The sequence below is a fragment of the Xiphophorus maculatus genome, chromosome 14 (genome assembly GCF_002775205.1).
Source record: "Xiphophorus maculatus strain JP 163 A chromosome 14, X_maculatus-5.0-male, whole genome shotgun sequence".
NCBI classification, from domain to species: Eukaryota; Metazoa; Chordata; class Actinopteri; order Cyprinodontiformes; family Poeciliidae; genus Xiphophorus; species Xiphophorus maculatus.
This window is the reverse complement of record NC_036456.1, coordinates 5,539,909-5,556,682: the sequence shown is the minus strand read 5'-3', so window position 1 is coordinate 5,556,682 and position 16,774 is coordinate 5,539,909. Positions and strand designations below refer to the sequence as shown.

At 39.9% G+C, this 16,774-nt stretch overlaps 2 protein-coding genes across 4 annotated transcripts; both read left to right on the top strand.

Moving 5' to 3' along the window:
- Positions 1 to 966: 966 nt before the first annotated feature.
- Positions 967 to 10,433, top strand: LOC102221497 (E3 ubiquitin-protein ligase TRIM39-like). 2 transcript variants are annotated; one of them, XM_023345732.1, is made up of 7 exons: positions 967 to 1,033; positions 3,408 to 4,315; positions 5,207 to 5,302; positions 5,513 to 5,743; positions 6,974 to 7,121; positions 7,226 to 7,252; positions 7,632 to 10,433. In XM_023345732.1, the coding sequence occupies exons 2-7, from the start codon at positions 3,410 to 3,412 to the stop codon at positions 8,174 to 8,176; spliced, it is 1,953 nt and encodes a 650-aa protein (XP_023201500.1). In that variant the 5' UTR covers positions 967 to 1,033; positions 3,408 to 3,409; the 3' UTR covers positions 8,177 to 10,433. The 2 variants fall into 2 exon arrangements, with proteins under 2 accessions (XP_023201500.1, XP_023201499.1); XM_023345731.1 differs by having other exon boundaries at positions 995 to 1,033; positions 3,340 to 4,315.
- A 93-nt stretch (positions 10,434 to 10,526) lies between these two features.
- On the top strand, positions 10,527 to 16,197 carry LOC102221238 (E3 ubiquitin-protein ligase TRIM17-like). 2 transcript variants are annotated; one of them, XM_023345735.1, is made up of 7 exons: positions 10,527 to 10,602; positions 11,953 to 12,541; positions 12,635 to 12,730; positions 12,805 to 13,038; positions 14,087 to 14,234; positions 14,322 to 14,348; positions 14,443 to 16,197. In XM_023345735.1, exons 2-7 carry the CDS (start codon positions 11,963 to 11,965, stop codon positions 15,030 to 15,032), a joined length of 1,674 nt encoding a protein of 557 aa, XP_023201503.1. In that variant the 5' UTR covers positions 10,527 to 10,602; positions 11,953 to 11,962; the 3' UTR covers positions 15,033 to 16,197. The 2 variants fall into 2 exon arrangements, with proteins under 2 accessions (XP_023201503.1, XP_023201502.1); XM_023345734.1 differs by having other exon boundaries at positions 10,573 to 10,682.
- Positions 16,198 to 16,774: the final 577 nt, after the last annotated feature.

The following is a 16,774-nucleotide window of genomic DNA, read 5'->3' as shown; positions in this document are numbered from 1 at the left end:
AGTACATCACCAGTAGATGGGGTACTAGATCAATGCTCTGATAAGGGACTTTCTTGACATGAGTCATGGGATCTTGGCTTTTACGTTTGTCATTCCATTCACTCCCATGTTTAGATTTTTATCCAAACATCCATGTTCACAGATCATCTCTGCATGCCCTAATGGCTTTATGCAATGGAAAAATGAAAAGAACGTGTTTGGACTGGGGTCATGACTTAAAACGTTACAAATTCAGCTCCAGTGAAGGTAAATTTCTAAAGTTTGTTTTTTGCTCTTTTGAGATTTTTACAGTGATGAGATTTTGTCCTCGGACAAGGATAACCTAGGTACATACAAAAGGAAGTTTTAGAGTTGAAATTGTATCATACCCTATAGAATTGCTCCCCATGTTAAATGATGAAATATTGGTTTAAAATTGGCTTAGGAAGAGGCATATTAACAGATTTGGATAGTTTTTTCTCTCTACTAAGAGTCCTAAATTAATAAAATGGAAATTGTAAGGTACTTTGTATTAATTTAAATGACAAAACTATAATTACAAAAACAACCTTTAACTTATGACAGACACCACTCTCTATGCTAACATCTCTAAATATGCTAAGCATAACCTGTTCTCATGTATTTTCAACAATTGAAACCTGAATCTAATGAAATTAAACAAATTTTACAAAGTAATTTTAATAAAACAAGCTTCAACTTGCATGTTTTCATGTGGTTTAATTCAAACTGGTCCTAAAAAATACTTCAAATGAATACAAAGACTGACTCAAGTATTATTTTTTTTTATCAACATTATTATGTAGCCTCTGTGTCTGAGTCAGGTTAGAGTTGTATACAGGACAGCTAGTTCCTCCCGAGGCCAGGCCATTGCCAGGAGGCTTAAATCTGTATCTAGGGTGAAAGAAAGCGATGGGAGGGGGGGTTATTTTCGGGTCTGTGTCGCGGGTCAGTGCTGGGGGAGCTGGAGGTGGCAGTGGTCAAAGCTGGTCTCAGATATCAGCGAACAGCGGAGTCTTAAGGCAGCTGCTCCTTGGTAAGTGTCTGTGGTACAGATTCAGTGTTTAGTTTTCTGATTTTCTGAAATTAAACATATTTAGCGCCTGTTTTTCAGAGGGAAGTTGTTGGATTAAGTTATTTTAGCAAACTAGTGAGTGGTGTCTGAAAAGCTGTGACATGACAAAATTACTTTCGGTTTGACTTTTAATCCGTTTTACTGCTGACTCATAAAATCCATGAAAGTGATCTGACCGCAGAAAAACGGTGGGTAATTACAAAATTAACACAGATGTAGAATGTAGGTCATGCCAGCCAAGTTCATATGCCGAGAGAATATTTTTAGAAAAATGTCTGTCCTGTCATGAATGTCGAGGCCTTTAGCCAGGAGTCATTAGCATCTGAAAGGCAAACACACTTATTCAGGTCTCTCTGGCATAAGTAGGACAGTTTACCAGACCTCAAAGGATGGTGCGTCACAGTTCAAATTCAGTAAAACCGGAAATAAAAAAGAAAGTACAAAACTATCACTGCAAAGAAAACTTGCAAAGAGCACAGGAGTTTTTAGTCTGCATGGATAACGATAAATCATTACATTTAAAGCATATGAGATATACGTTACAGAAACTATTGTCCAACTGAGGAGGATGGAGTTTTATATTGCTAAACACAAGCAATCCTCACTTTTATAAATTTTCTTCTCTCCTTCAAAATGACTGTGAAATTTATCGGTTGAAAAAAGGCTAACTGGATCGGCTTACCAAAATTTAAACAAAAGACACATACTTCTTTTAAGTTTCTTTCGGAGTCAAAATTGTTTTAGCAACTTCCAAACACACTTTGTGTTTTAACATGTTTGGTTGTTTTCAGTTGCAGATTTTGCTGTTTTTCTCCGTCATTTAAAAAAGACTAATATTTCCATTTTTCAAGTTAGAGCTTTACAAAGTTCTGGTAATTTTGCCATTTCATACTCTTCCACTCTTTTTATCTTCTTGACTTTTTCAGGTATGAGCCGTCTACCACGGGACATTTCGTACCAACCTTGTTTTCGTTCTTAAATGGATATTGTGGCTGTTTTGGAAGTTGATCATTTAAAAAAAAGATGATAATCTGCTTCAAGAAAATGGGGTTATGTAACTGCATTAGTTTGGTTTGACATTTCATACGGTGTCAAACCCAATATCTTGAAAATAGGAAGTCTACATTTACAAATTGTTAATTTTTTATCAAAGGAAATAAACTTTCACAGGCATGAAATGGAAGTGGGAAAGGACTAAACAACATAGAATAGAATAGAATTCAACTTTATTGTCATTGCACTGTAGTGCAACGAGATGTAGTTTGCATCTATCCAGAAGTGCTCTACGAGATATAAATATTTATTTACAGATGTACAAGACTATGTATGTATGGACTATAAGGGGTTGTAGCAAAGAGATATACTGTAGATATTGTGTATAAATATAAATATGGGAGCTATATGCACAGATTATACAGATTATGCAGAATATACAAGAATGTTAGGGAATGGATTATATATGTATATAATATAATACAAGATAAATAATGGCAGATAAAATTTACAGGTTGTATGTGTGTGTGAAGAAAACAGTCCGTGATGTGTGTGTGGGAGGATAGTCCATGTGTTATTGTTGTATGAGAGGATAGGGGAGTACAGTCCTTACAGTTTATGTTTTATGTCAGGAGGCGTTCAAAAGCGTGACAGCTGTGGGGAAGAAGCTGTTCCGGTGCCTGGTGGTTCTGGTCCCAGGCGTTACAGAAACATACGGACACAAAAATAGGGGTTCCAAATTACACATGGACAAAATTATCGGTACCTCCCACTGATGAGGGAAAACCCTCAATGGTTAGTGAAATAACTTGAAACTGACAAATGCATTAATGAATAAAAATTAAATTTCATGTAGTACAACTAATTTTCAGATTTTTGTTCCAATTTGTTGGGTTTTTTGTCCAGTAAATTTGATACAACTGTGCATTTTATTTGTATCAGTTTAGTTTAGTTGTAAAATAGCAAAATGTTTAACTAACATAACGACTCCAGAGCACTCATTTTCCATGTCTTGTTTGTGTAGTTTAATGTACTTTTTCTTTTTCTTTTTTATTTATTTGGTTGTATTGACATTTAGAGGAGCGATCATCAAAATCAGGTGAAAAAATTCAAAGTAAAAAAAAAACAACAACCTCAAATTAAGAGGAAATCAGTAAAACTATATAATCTGTCTTCAGAATTTTAAGAAGTTGACATTTTGTTCCATTACTGTGCATGCATATGACCCCGAAGAAATTAAAAGCCATCTAACTCTAGAAACCTCAATATCACAGCAGGTCTGGTGCCCAATTCAAAGGCTGGTTGCTTTCGCTGAAAATGACCCTGCCTCTCCGCCGTGTAGGAATGGCTGCCACTGGGAACCTGTCTGAAGAGCAGGTTCACTGCTCCATCTGTCTGGACGTCTTCACCAACCCTGTGTCCATCCCCTGCGGGCACAACTTCTGCCAGGCCTGTATCCTGGGATACTGGAAAACCAGCCCTCTGTATCAGTGTCCCATGTGCAAGAAGTCCTTCCACAAAAGGCCCGACATCAGCGTGAACACGGTGCTGAGGGAGATTGCAGAGCAGTTCAAGCAGATAAGAGTCAAGAGCACTGAAGTGAAGGGAAGTGGGGAAGAAAGCACAGGTAAGACCAAGAAGTGGACAATGGAGAGAAAGATGAAAGAGGACGAGGAGAGGCTTCTGGAGAAAGGTCAGATGCAGAACCTTATGGAGGAGCTGAAACAAAAGCAAGAAGAGAAGAAAAAGAAGCAGGAAGTGAAGGAGAGTCAAGGGGAGGAGCTACCGCCATTAATCCCTCCAGTTTTGCCATCTAAAACCTCTCCTCCACCATCACCTCAAGACTCAGCTCAAGCTCTGCCACGAGAAACATCACCTCCACCTTCACCTGAACCAACTTCCCCTGCACTTCCTCAAACTTCCCCAATATCCCTGACCCCTCCTCTACTGTGGGAGGAAGTCCTCTGCGATGTTTGCTTGGGCGAGGGCCGCCCCAAAGCCGTCAAATCCTGCCTCGTGTGCCTGACCTCTTACTGCGACGAGCACCTCAAGTCTCACTCCACCAGGTTCACCAAGCACAAGCTGATGGAACCGGTGGCCAACATGGAGGACAGGATGTGTCCCAAGCACGAGCGGCTGCTGGAGCTCTTCTGCAAGAAAGACCAGACCTGTGTGTGTGTCCTCTGCACAGAGACAGACCACAGGGCACATTACACCGTCCCTGTGGAGAGAGAATGGACTGAGAAGAAGGTGAGAAACACCGACTGACACCCAAAAATGTCTCTGCATTAATAGTCTGTACCTGCTTATCAGTCGATCACAAGCCTACACAAAGACACAGAGGCAACAACTATGCAAACACACACGCATACACACTCATAGCTAACGATTATGTTTTTAGACTGTGGTAGAAAGCCGAAAGAACCTACTCATGCATGGGGAGAAAAAGCCTAAAAACCCCATAGGCTGGGGTTAAAACCTACAATCATCTTACTGCAAGGCTACAATACCTCAATCAAGTTTACACACACTCAATTGAGAAAACTAGTAAACATTACATTTCATCAGGTGCCGTCATTACACATCAAAATGTTAACTAGTCTTTCACTCTGACCGTAGTTCTGGAGTATTGTCTTTTTTTCTAAAACCTAACTTCCAAGAACCTTTTAGCCCTTTGTTTTAGGTGCCCACCGCTCTGGTAAAAAACCAGACTGTTTATGATCATTTATACTCTATTGTATCAAAATTCTCCTGTGTGCTAAGGGGACCGGAGTTGGAGACAATACAGAGATAAATGTTGCCATCTATCATTCTGGGAAGGATTATAGGGCCACTACCAAACTATTTAGTAGGTCACATTGGAGATGTCAAATCCAGTCCTTGAGAGCTACCACCCTGCAACGTTCAGATACATCCCTGCTCCAACACACCTCAATCAAATAGCTAAATTGCCTCAATGGCATTCACTCAAATCTGCAGATGCCTGGTAAAGAGCCATTGACTCAGGTTTGTTAGAGAAAAGGTGCACCTAAAAGTGGTAGGGTGGTACATCTCAAGGACTGGACTTAAACAGGTAAAGTATTAGTAATAGTATTAATTCTACATCTGCCATCTACATTTGTGGGAACTTATGTTATTCAGGCACTGCTGAAAAAGACAGAGATAGACGTCCAGCAGATGATCCAAGACAGAGTGAAGAAGGTGGAGGAGATCAAGCACTCTGTGGAGCTCAACAAGGCGAGTCACAGCAACAGACATTCAACTGAACTCTTGTTAGCTTCAACCGCAGATCAAGAGGTGTATGACAGTATGACACAATAGCCATCATACTGGCTATTGTACTTAGTGTCAATCTATATTGTTTCAATGATTTGATAGTTGATGGTGTGTTTTTACAAATATGCACACAACACTCTTTCATTGTTTGTGTTTGATTTGCACTTTTAGGTCAGCGCTCAGAGAGAAATTGAGGAGAGCATGCAGGTCTTCTCGGAGCTGGTGCGCTCCATCCAGAAGGCTCAGGCCGAGCTGGTTCTGGTCATCGAGGAGAAGCAGAGGCAGACGGAGGGGCGGGCCGAGGGTCTCATCACCGAGCTGGAGCAGGAAATCTCGGAGCTCAAGACGCGGCACACGGCTTTGGAAAATGTGAACAGAACTGACCACATTCACTTCCTGAAGGCAAGGAACAGTTTACTGAAATGCAATTTTGTTTTTTGCCATTCCTTCTGTTGTTATTGTGATTGTCTTGTAAAGGTCAATGCTGTCACATTCATTATAGCTAAAGAGGAAAAATAAGAGGAAAAGGCCTGGCCTTTTACGGTCAAAACAAATCAAGCCGCAATAGAATCTGTGATGTAACTCGCGGTGGCGTGCGTCAGATATGCTCTCCTCTCCAGTCTTATCATATCACGGCCACAACAGATCAGATAAGCTCTAATGACATACTGACTGGGAATCTGAATGAACAGGAAAGGTGAGCAGGTGAGCTGTCAGAATCAGTAGGCTGCAAGGCGAGTAAGTTAATCAGATGTTTTGCTGTGTACTTCCTGCCCATTACAGCTAAATCAACAATTCCTCTTATTAATTCCAATTTGGTGGGAAACAATACAACATTCTGAGGGGGGGGATTAGCCATAATCAAACATTTTCCTTTAAAAAACTGTTAGAAAACCACTCTAAGCCACCTGGGAGTGTAGTGATTTGATCAGTTTAAGTTCAGATTCAGGACAAACCAAATCATCATTGACCAGGTAAATTATATGGCTATTGCCTCGGACAATGTCTGTTTTATGCCATAGCTGATGGATCATACATGATGTTCACTGCTCCACAGCGGGGTACCAAACCAAACTGTTTATGATGATTTATAAACGGTGTGAAGACCAGGACGTTGGTTAATTCATGTCTTTGTGAATCACTCCTGTCTGTAGTAGCTAGGGGGAGTTATGGAGTTCCTCAGGGCTCAAAATTTGGTCCAATTCTATTTACTCAATACAATCTTCCTTTTGGGCTAGGAGGAAACATACATACTTTCAACACTTTGCTGATGACACTCATCTATTCTCATAAATTAAGCCTGATAACTGTAAATATCAACAGAAGTTTCAAGATTGTCCTTAAGACCTCAGGTAGAACTGAAATAAACGTATAGAAAACAAATTGCAGAGCTTTTGACAATCACACAGTTTTGATTAATTAAAAATGATGGTGGTCCATAATGCTGCGCTTTGTTCTTTGTGTGCCTTGATTATTTAAAATTACTTACGGGCTTTGTCAATGTCAAATTTATTTATGTAGCACTTTGTAAAAATGGAGTGAAAAACACAATGAAAAATGTATTAAAATATCTTAAATGCACATCAATTCATATTGGAAATGCTAATTATCTATGATGTAATTTGTCTGCAGAGTTTTCCGGCCTTAAGCGCCACCCCATCTGTTAAAGACTGGTTTGAAACCAGTGTTCCCACAGACACATGCGTTGGGATGATCAGGAGATCTGTGTCTAAACTGGAGACGACATTAAGTGAAATGATTGACAAGCTGTCCGCAAGTGGTAGGAATTCTTACATTTTCCTTTAAACGAGTTTAGAAGAAAAGTAAAAACACGTTCTAAAGATGGTGTTTAGCTAACAAAAAAAATTTTTTTGACTCTTACAGAGATAAAGAAAATTCAGAAATATTCAGGTAATTAATAACTCTTTTTTTTCTGTTTAATATTTGTAGTTTTGCGTCTGGAACTACAACGTGTTAGGGCCATTGTTTTTTTGTTGGTTTTTTTACTATAATATTTCTGAGATATTTTTGGCAGACATTTACTTTCTATCTTCAAGGAAATTTCTGAGCTTAAAAAGTTGAACATTTTCAATTAGAAATGTTACAATGGTTGAAAATTTTGACTTTTTAAACTCAGAAATTTCTGAGTTTTTTCTAGAACATTTCTGTGATTAATCTCAAAATTTGTATGTTTTTGGCAGAAATTTACTTTTTTTAAAATGTATAACAACCCAAACACGGCGTAGTTGAAAATCGTTCTGCAGTTGAGTCCTATGTTTTGTGCCTGCAGAGGACGTCACGCTGGACCCAGACACTGCCAATCCATGGCTCCAGCTCTCTCAGGACAGGCACCAGGTGAGGCATCTGGGGGCCTGGCAGGAACTCCCGGACCACCCTGAGCGCTTTGACACCGTGGTCATAGCACTAGGAAAAGATGGCTTCACTTCAGGCAGACACTACTGGGAGGTCCAGGTGGGAGACAAGGATGACTGGTACCTAGGCGTGGCCAAGTCTTCAGTCAAAAGAAAAGGTAGGATCTCTGTGAGCACAGCCCAGGGTTATTGGGCTCTGGCCATGAAGAAAGGCCAGGGCTATCGGGTGTCAACGTCGCCGCCACTGCTGCTTTCACTCGACCAGAAGCCAAAGAGAGTAGGTGTGTACGTGGACTATGAGGAAGGACAAATCTCTTTTTACGACGTGAGAGCTCGGATCCATATTTACACGTTCGAGGATGCCTTCACGGAGCGGATCCTGCCGTTTTTTTACCTGTACTGCTGCGACAAAGCCTCTGACACAATGGCCATCTGTCCAGTGCAGGAGAAAAGCCTCATCTAGTAAAACTCAGGACACACTTCGTTATGTAAATGAGAATCCTGGTATAGACTGGATTTCTGACGCACACCTAATTTTATTAAAACTGCAGTTTCATGTACAAAAGCTGGGTGTAATACAAAGGTTTGGACGTAAACGGACAATTGGGGTGTCTCGTGTTTATGGCGAGAGGCGACATTTTTCTGTCCCCCAATCAGCCCGCTGTGTTGTGTGAAGTGATTAGATCCAACCTACCATTGTTCTATGGACTTACAACTGAAGGGAGCACAGGAATGGTGTGGTACAAGTCGCTTGTACGCACAGGCCCAAGTTGTAGCACTCAAAGGAAATTACGCAAAAGTTACTTTCTGAAAGGCTTGTCAAATAATCAAAAGCTTGTTTGTCTGCAAGAGTTTAACATGCTGTGCAAAATACTTGTGTACAAAGTTTGAAGAATACACACATTTGCCACTACATTGTTTTTACGTTGTTTTCAGAAACTGCTTAAGAAAAATACAATTTTTAAAAATATATCTACCAGCCACCTTTTTAGATATACCTGTTCAGTTTAACAGAACATGTCAAACCAGCCAATCAGACGGATTTTGGACATCTACATAGGGTGAAGAAAATGGATTCAAATCAAACTTTGGCACAGTTGTTGTTGCCAGACAGGTTGGTAGGAGTATTTCAGAAACTATTGACATACTAGGACTGTTACTCGAACTATTTGAAGTGTTTGGAAACAATGGTCTGAAGACAGAGGTTTGATTTCATCTGCTAATAGAAAAGCGATAGTCTAAATAAGCACTTGCTACAACTACGGCTGGGAGAAAGCCGCTTTTATTAACCTAAAGGCAGATCAGCCCCAGCAGCAGAAAACTACACTTGAAGATGCTCCTGTAAGCTAGGAACAAACAGCTGAGGCTGTAATTCACACAGGCTAACCACAATGGGAAAGAAATAGAAAAGAACGTTGAGTTTCCCATTGACCTCATTTTAGCTGCGACTTTCAAGTGGTAGCAGTTGACATGAATGCATGGATTCATTTTATGAAACGTTCAAACTGCTGATGGTGGAGTTAATGGTATGGTGGCTGTTTTCTCAGCACACTTTGGTTCCCTTAGTACCAGATGAACATTTTTGATGGCTAGCAGGATAATTCCTCATGTCATAAAACTCAAATGTTCTCTGGTTTAGTGAACAGAATGAGGAGTTACGGTTCCCTAATGGCCCAATCCATTAGAGTAGCTTCTGGACGTGAGAACTAGAGATTCGTATTATGGGTGTACAGCCAACAGGTCTGCATCAATGATATGATCATGTAATTTTGGACTGAAACTCATTATTTTTAACTAGTGCTAAACCAAACCCCCCTTTAAGTGGAAGGCGGCGGGGGGGGGGGGGGTTTCTACACCTGTTGGTGTCCTACTCACTCAAGTCAAAAAGTTTGCTGGGAAATGCAGGCCTGTTACTACATGACACAGCTTGATGAGCTGGCTCTGGGGTTTAACAATTACCATTTCCTGGTAAAAACATTCGCTTTAGCAGGAAAGAAATACAAGATGGATACAAGCGGCCGAAATGGGTTTTCTCCGCAGGGTGTCTGGGTTCTCCTTTAGAGTGAGGTGTTCCGGGCAAGTCCCAATGGGAGGAGGCCCCGGGAAAGACCCAGGACACGCTGGAGGGACTATGTTTCCCGGCTGGCCTGGGAACGCCTTGGGATTCCCCCGGAGGAGCTGGAAGAAGTGGCTGGGGAGAGGGAAGTCTGGGCCTCCCTTCTGAAGCTGCTACCCCCGCGATCCAACCCTGGATAAAGCGGAAAAAAATGAATGGATGGAAAGAGATGAATTCCCAATCAATATAGAGTTTATTGGGAATTAATGGTTCAATAGAACCATTAAAAACCATGATGGAGTTTGTGAAGTGAAATTTACGTGTTCTGAGGTGATGCAATGATGTTACTAATGTCTGGCACAAACCATGGAAAAATTGGAGTCAAACCTTTTGTTTGGTTTAATGAACGGGAAATAAGATGTACGTTCCAGATGATGCAATGATGGAATTTTATTTTTTACATGATCCCATGCCTTGTGGTAAGCTAACAGGTATCTGGAGATTATATTTTGTGAACTTTGCCGTTTTTTCATTTGGATTCAATTCGATTATTGAATGCGTGCCATGAAAAGTAAAATTCTGTCTTGACTTGTTTGGTCGTAACTTCAAAATCTGTAGGATGTAAGAGAAAGATGTAAAACAATAAATGCTCTCCAGAACATCATCAGATTTTTTATTTGTATATCAGGACTTAAGAAGAAGAAAAAAAAAACTGCTTTAAGTTTTGTTTAAGAGAAATGACGTGACCTGGCCACGCCCACTAAGTGCCAGAAGCTGGATCTGCGTCTTCGTTTCTTGCGGATCCGTTTCCTTGGAAGAGGTGAACCCTGAAGGTATTCTATAATTGAAACTTACAAACTGCACATAAGATACTGTTAAAACGTGTGGAATTTATTGCAAAAGCGATACCCGGGTGAGTTACTACTCGACTGATTGATATATTTTAGTTGCTTTAAAGTAATTACCGACTGTGTTACAAAGCACTATAATTTGTTACTAGATTCATGCGGGCATGACTCACTGGGTGTGCCAAAGTTGATTTTTTTTTTCTCTCCATCTCTGAGCAGATTAGATTACAAACATCAAAGTCACTTTTGGCACTCTTTTAGCTCTGTCATTGTTGCTGTGCTTAGTGGTGCCTAGTCTGAATCTATACAAGCCTACAATTTTTCAGAAAAGCTGTTTAAAGATGCAACTTATTTGTCACTGCTCATATTCACCAATGACAGTGGCCCTAAAATACTATGTAAGGCAATGTTTCTAATTACCATGACTTTTATCAACTACATTCTAAATCATTTTATAAAATTTGTGTAAATTTAAAATCCCCAAATCTAGTACAGTCGTAGTTAATTTAGCCTCTTCTACACAATTTCAACCGATTTTCCTTCCAGTGTTTGAATATGAAGCTCTCTGCATGACTCAACCCTCTAGTGTTGTAGACTTTGGTCAAACAAATTAATTTTTTTTCCACCATCAGTTTTTTTAGTTCTATGGTTTTACTTGATAATAGTCATCTTTACTACTGTCAACAATACCAAACTTGACTTATGAAGGGAGGACAGTGAAGTTGTCAATGGATAAAGAAAAGTTGCCAGATTTGCAGGTTGTGGATTTTGTGCCAATAAGTAGCATTTCAGTTGTATTTTGATTAGGTTTGAGGAGATTATGAGAGAACCCACTGTTAATATGTTAGGTCAAAGAAGGTGAGCAAGGTTAGCAAGTCAAAATCTGAGGCCATCGGGAAATTATTTGTTATTTTGACCACTGTGCTGCGACAGGGCCAAAAACCAGACTAAAATTGTTCATACAAGTTGTTGACACTAAGGTACTTATGCGATTGGTGAGCTGTAACTCTAACACTAGTTTTTGGACAGAAATAGGAGGCTGGAAATCGGTCTGATATGAATAAGGTCTGTGGGGACTAAGATAAGTTTCTTAGGTATTGGTGTTTAGAACAGTGCAAAAACATAACTGAAGGTGAGGCAAGAACAAATTATGTCAGTAATAAGAGGCAAGAGTGAGGCAAAACTTTTTATTACCGTTTGTGAAATATTGAGAAGCTCTGACTTATAGATTATTCCTTTTTAAGATTGGGTTAGAAGTCTTACAGGTAGATTTTGCAATAGATGACAAGGTTTCTGACAAATGGGGCTATAAAGTACTTTGTTGTTCTTTAACAGAAATTGCATAATGTCAACACACTGCATCCTCACTTCACCGCCAGAGGAACATTTACGCTGTTCGCTCTGTCTGGACCTCTTCACCGAACCCGTCACCACAACATGTGGTCATAGTTTCTGCAGGACCTGCCTCAGCCAGCGATGGAGCGACGGCGACTGCTACCAGTGTCCAAAGTGTAACAAAAGATTCCCCGTGAAGCCAGAGTTCTCCACAAACGAAGTCATGGAGGAAATGTCGGTCCAATTAAAGAGACGGAAAACCGAGGCACTCGAAAGCGAAAACGCACCGTGGCAGGTGAAGTGTGACGTGTGCGCGGATTTGAGGTTCAAGGCGTCCAAGTCGTGCCTGGTGTGTCTGGCGTCGTACTGTGACGGACACCTGGAGCCTCACCGGAGGGTCCCCGCCCTGATGAGACACAAGCTGGTGGAGCCGCTGGAGAACCTGGAGGAGAGGGTTTGTGAGAAGCACGCCAGGATCCTGGAGGTTTTCTGCAGGCGGGAACAAGAGTGCGTCTGTCTGCTGTGCTGCGAAGCAGAACACAGAGACCATGAGACGGTAGCTGTTGAAGAGGAGGGGGCTCTGCAGAAAGTGAGTCTTGGTCAAATGGTGCACAGCTGTCCAAGTGTAAAAATTAAATATCTGACTTAACCACATCGGCTTTCTTGTGGTTGCTCATTTTAGGAAACCATTGATTCCCAACAAACAAAAATCAAACTCTTGATTGATGAAAGAATGGAAAAGATAGAGGAACTTCAAAAAACCTCAGAAATGAGCAAAGTGAGTTTCTGCAAACAAAACAAAAAAGCAAATTGCCCCACATCTATAGTAACAATAAATTTATCCTTAAATAGGTAAAAGCAGACAACATAATTGAGGACGGTGAGAAGCTGTTCAGTATTCTGATGAGCAGAGTGCAAGAGATTCAAAGCAAACTGCAGTCAAACATTGAGAAAGAATTGAGAAAATCCAAAGAAACTGTCCAGGCGATGATTCAGGAGCTGAAAGAGGAGGTTGCAGCTCTGCAGATGAAACACTCTCAACTAGATAAACTTTCACAAAAGGAAGACAACCTTAGACTTCTACAGGTAAGTCAGTCAAGAAAGTCCTACATCTTACAACTGACAGTTCTTAAGGAATGTTTTGTACAACATTGCACAGCAATGCAGTTGATAGCACTGTTACCTTGCTGCATGAAGGTCCTGGAATATAAATCTGGCCTGTGGGTTTTCAATATAGCGTTAGCATGTTCTTCTAGTGCATGCAAGGGTTCTCACCAGGTGTTTCTCTCAAGATTTGCAAACATGACTGTTAGGTTAGTTGCTCTCTCTAAAGTTTCCTTAATTGCGTGGTTGTTTGTCCTGTGTGTCTCTGTGTTGCCCTGCAATGGACTGTCAACATGTCCAGGATGAACCCTACCTCTTGCCCAATGACCACTGGAGATAGAGACAGTCTTCTCCATGAACCTATAGTATTATTGGATACAGACAGTTGATAGATTTGCTAAATCACTATTGAAAATTTAACGGAATGCCGAAGCAGGCTTGTGGATCAAAGAGAATAGCAGGTCTTAAATTAGACGTTCAATTCCAGATAACAATCCTTTTGGTTCAGTTCAGTTTACTTATCTATACGACACCAAATGTCGTCTCAAGTCACTACAAGAACACAGGTTGAAATTATTTCCATTGATCCAGTTTAGTAAATCAATTTTTCATTACTAGAAAACACTCCTATAGCCAAATCCAATAAAAGAACGTGGCCCAGGCTAATCCTCAATATAATACAAAATAAATACTGTATAGAAGGGCTTACTGACATTCTGTGAATTCTTTATGTACAAATCTCAAATATGCTCGTAACTTTGACCAAACCGGAAGCTTTTTTTCTTGTAGAGCCTTCCACAATCACTTAAGATGTCTTTCACTAACTATGAGCAACCAAAAAAGACAGCAAGAGATTCTTCTCCACAAATGTGAAAGATGTGGTCATAAGAACTTGACATGTTTACTGGGCTTGAGAAAACATCACCACAAGTATCAACAAAGTTATTTGTTTCAGCCTTAGCTCCATTTTATTGCATCTTTCGATTACTCATGCCATGCGTACTTTGCTTGGACCTGTCAATCGTTTCAGACATTGCAGACTCTGAACACCATGTCAAAAACCAAGGACTGGTCTGAGACCAAGGTTTACCCAGATCTGTTTGTTCACACAACGAGGACAGTCATGGAACATCTTGTCAATTGTTTTCAAACAACACTAAGGACACTGACAAACATGGGTAAAATATATGCTGTGTACATTTAATGTATTCTTTTCATTAGAAATAAGTCATCGTAAACGGCTTTTTTGTTTTATCAATTTGTAGAATTGACCAAAATGAGAGAATACAAAGGTTAGATCATTTTCTTGTTATATTTACTCTTCAATGTTATGTTTAAAGTAATGATAATTATTTGATAATTAATGAAGTCTGTCTTTTTTTGTAGAATCAGTGACCTTTGATGAATCCACTGCTGGGGCTGGTCTTAAAATAACGGATTCTGGGAAACGTCTCAAGTACTCAAAAACCGCAATGTCACCAACACCGTCTTCCAAATCCCAAAGGTTTGCTCTACCCATGGTTTTTGGAGCGAATGGCTTCATCTCCGGTCGGCACTACTGGGAGGTTCAGGTGGGCCTGAGAAATAACTGGCATATCGGTGTAGCCCTGGAAACGGTTGATAGATCACCACATACTGTGTACAAAGACAGTGGATTCTATTTTTTAGGAAAGTCTGGTTTTGATTATGAAGTTAGGGATTCAGCCTGTAAAGTTCTCCATCTCAGTCCCAGGCCAACACACGTGGGGGTGTACTTAGACTACGAGGCAGGTAGAGTGTCATTCTTTGACGTGACCCAAAAGTTGCATATTTATTCTTTCCTACAGGAGCATTTCACGGGGAAACTTTTCCCTTATTTCTATCTGCACAGCGGCACAAAGAGGTCTGAGCCTTTGCTTCTACTTTCAATCCTTGATCCAGAATACTACCTTCGTCTCATTCGCTCTCTTGACCAAGCTAAAAAAACAGCTGAATAGAATCGATTGTAGGATCAGATTCCAACTAGATTCTTGAAATCCAGATGTCCTACAGAGTAAAATGGCCACTGGTAAATACTGACAAAGATTTTTACCTACAACCGTTCTCACTGTTTGGTTTCAGGGAAGACATGTTAATGTAAAGTGTTGTATAGCTGGGGATTAGGTCATTTCGTATCAAACACGTTTGTAACTTCCTTGACAGTAAATATGTAATGAAACAAAAGGTTTCTTCTTGGCCTAAGTAGCACTTGGTGGAAATTAAAAAATGTTACTGCCTGAGGAATGAAACTCGCGAACATTCAGAACTACAGAACGAGAACTTCAGCTCAATCTTCAAGGCCACATTGACTTCAAGCAATACCCCTTGGCTGGATGTTGGCAAATGTAGCTAAAAATCTTACGGGTTTTTTTTTTTCCTATTTGAAGCAAAAATCAACTTTGTACCAATGAGTCTGATATTTTGAATGTGCCAATTTACATTATAACAAAGAGTAAACTAGATTTTTCTCTTGAATGTCTATAACGTTAATCATTCTTTGTAGCCTTTAATGTTTTGGGTTTTTGTCAGTTTTGTTTGTTTCATATCCATTTTTTTTTAGGTCTAATACAGAATATTTGATGAAAGATTTCAGACAGACTTGCATCGATTCGTTACGGCGGGCCGGATTTGGCCCTTGGGCCTCGAGTTTGACACTTGTGTCTTAGAGGAAAGTAACCAGCCTGGCCTTTTACAGTAAAAACATTAACCTGCAATAAAATACAAGATGTTCCACACAGTGTACGTTAGATATCATCTCCTCCGCAATCCCATCACATCAAACTTGCTAAATGGTGACCAGAAATCTGCCAAAGACAGAAAGCTGTGAAAATCCTCAACCAAGAAGTGTATCACTTAATTTGTTTTGCTCTGCAATTGAAAATAGAGTGATATTAACAATTCATCATATTGTACAACATAAAATTGGTAAAAAAGACAACAATATATTTGTCTTATTGTGCATTTTTCTCTGCTACAAGTTTTCCTTCCACCCAACTTTCTATTAAAACACTTGGATACGGCACCATGAAAACAGTAAGCATTCTTTTTTTAACAATAAACATTTGTGGCTTACCTTGTCAATGAGTTTGTAGCATCATTTGAAAAATAGCATTTCTGTATTAAATCTATTTTTTTGTACACAATATTCCAGTCTCCTTAAAACTGAATTTTGGGTACTTTGGCTTCCTTCCACAGTCAGAAAATGTACATGTACAAAATCTGAAGCCGATCTAAATAAAACGCAGGTCTCATTACTACACCTGTATCTCTCCTACTCATTCTAATAGCAATGTCTGCTGGGAAATGAAGGCCTGCTTCATACAGTCCAGCCTGATAAGCTGGTTCTGGAAATGAAGAGACGCCAGCTCTTGGCTACAATAGGAAGGAGAATAATATCTACACCAAGCTAACTCAGACGACAGTGTTGCTGAGAATGCCAACTATAACATAAAAAAAACAGAGCTTAAATTATTCAAGCTAATGCTAAAAGCAGGCATTAGGCTAATTGATCTTTCTGCATCTTTCCAGGCCTTATGCAGTTTATATTTAAGAGCTCTGGAAGAATTTGACTATTTTCCTTGTGGATGTTGTTTATTTCTTGCATGTTTAGAATGAAATGTGGAATTTACTTGGATTTGCTTGCCAAAATTACAAAAGAAAACACCTAAAAACAAAATATATGCCAAAAATGCCCAGATAG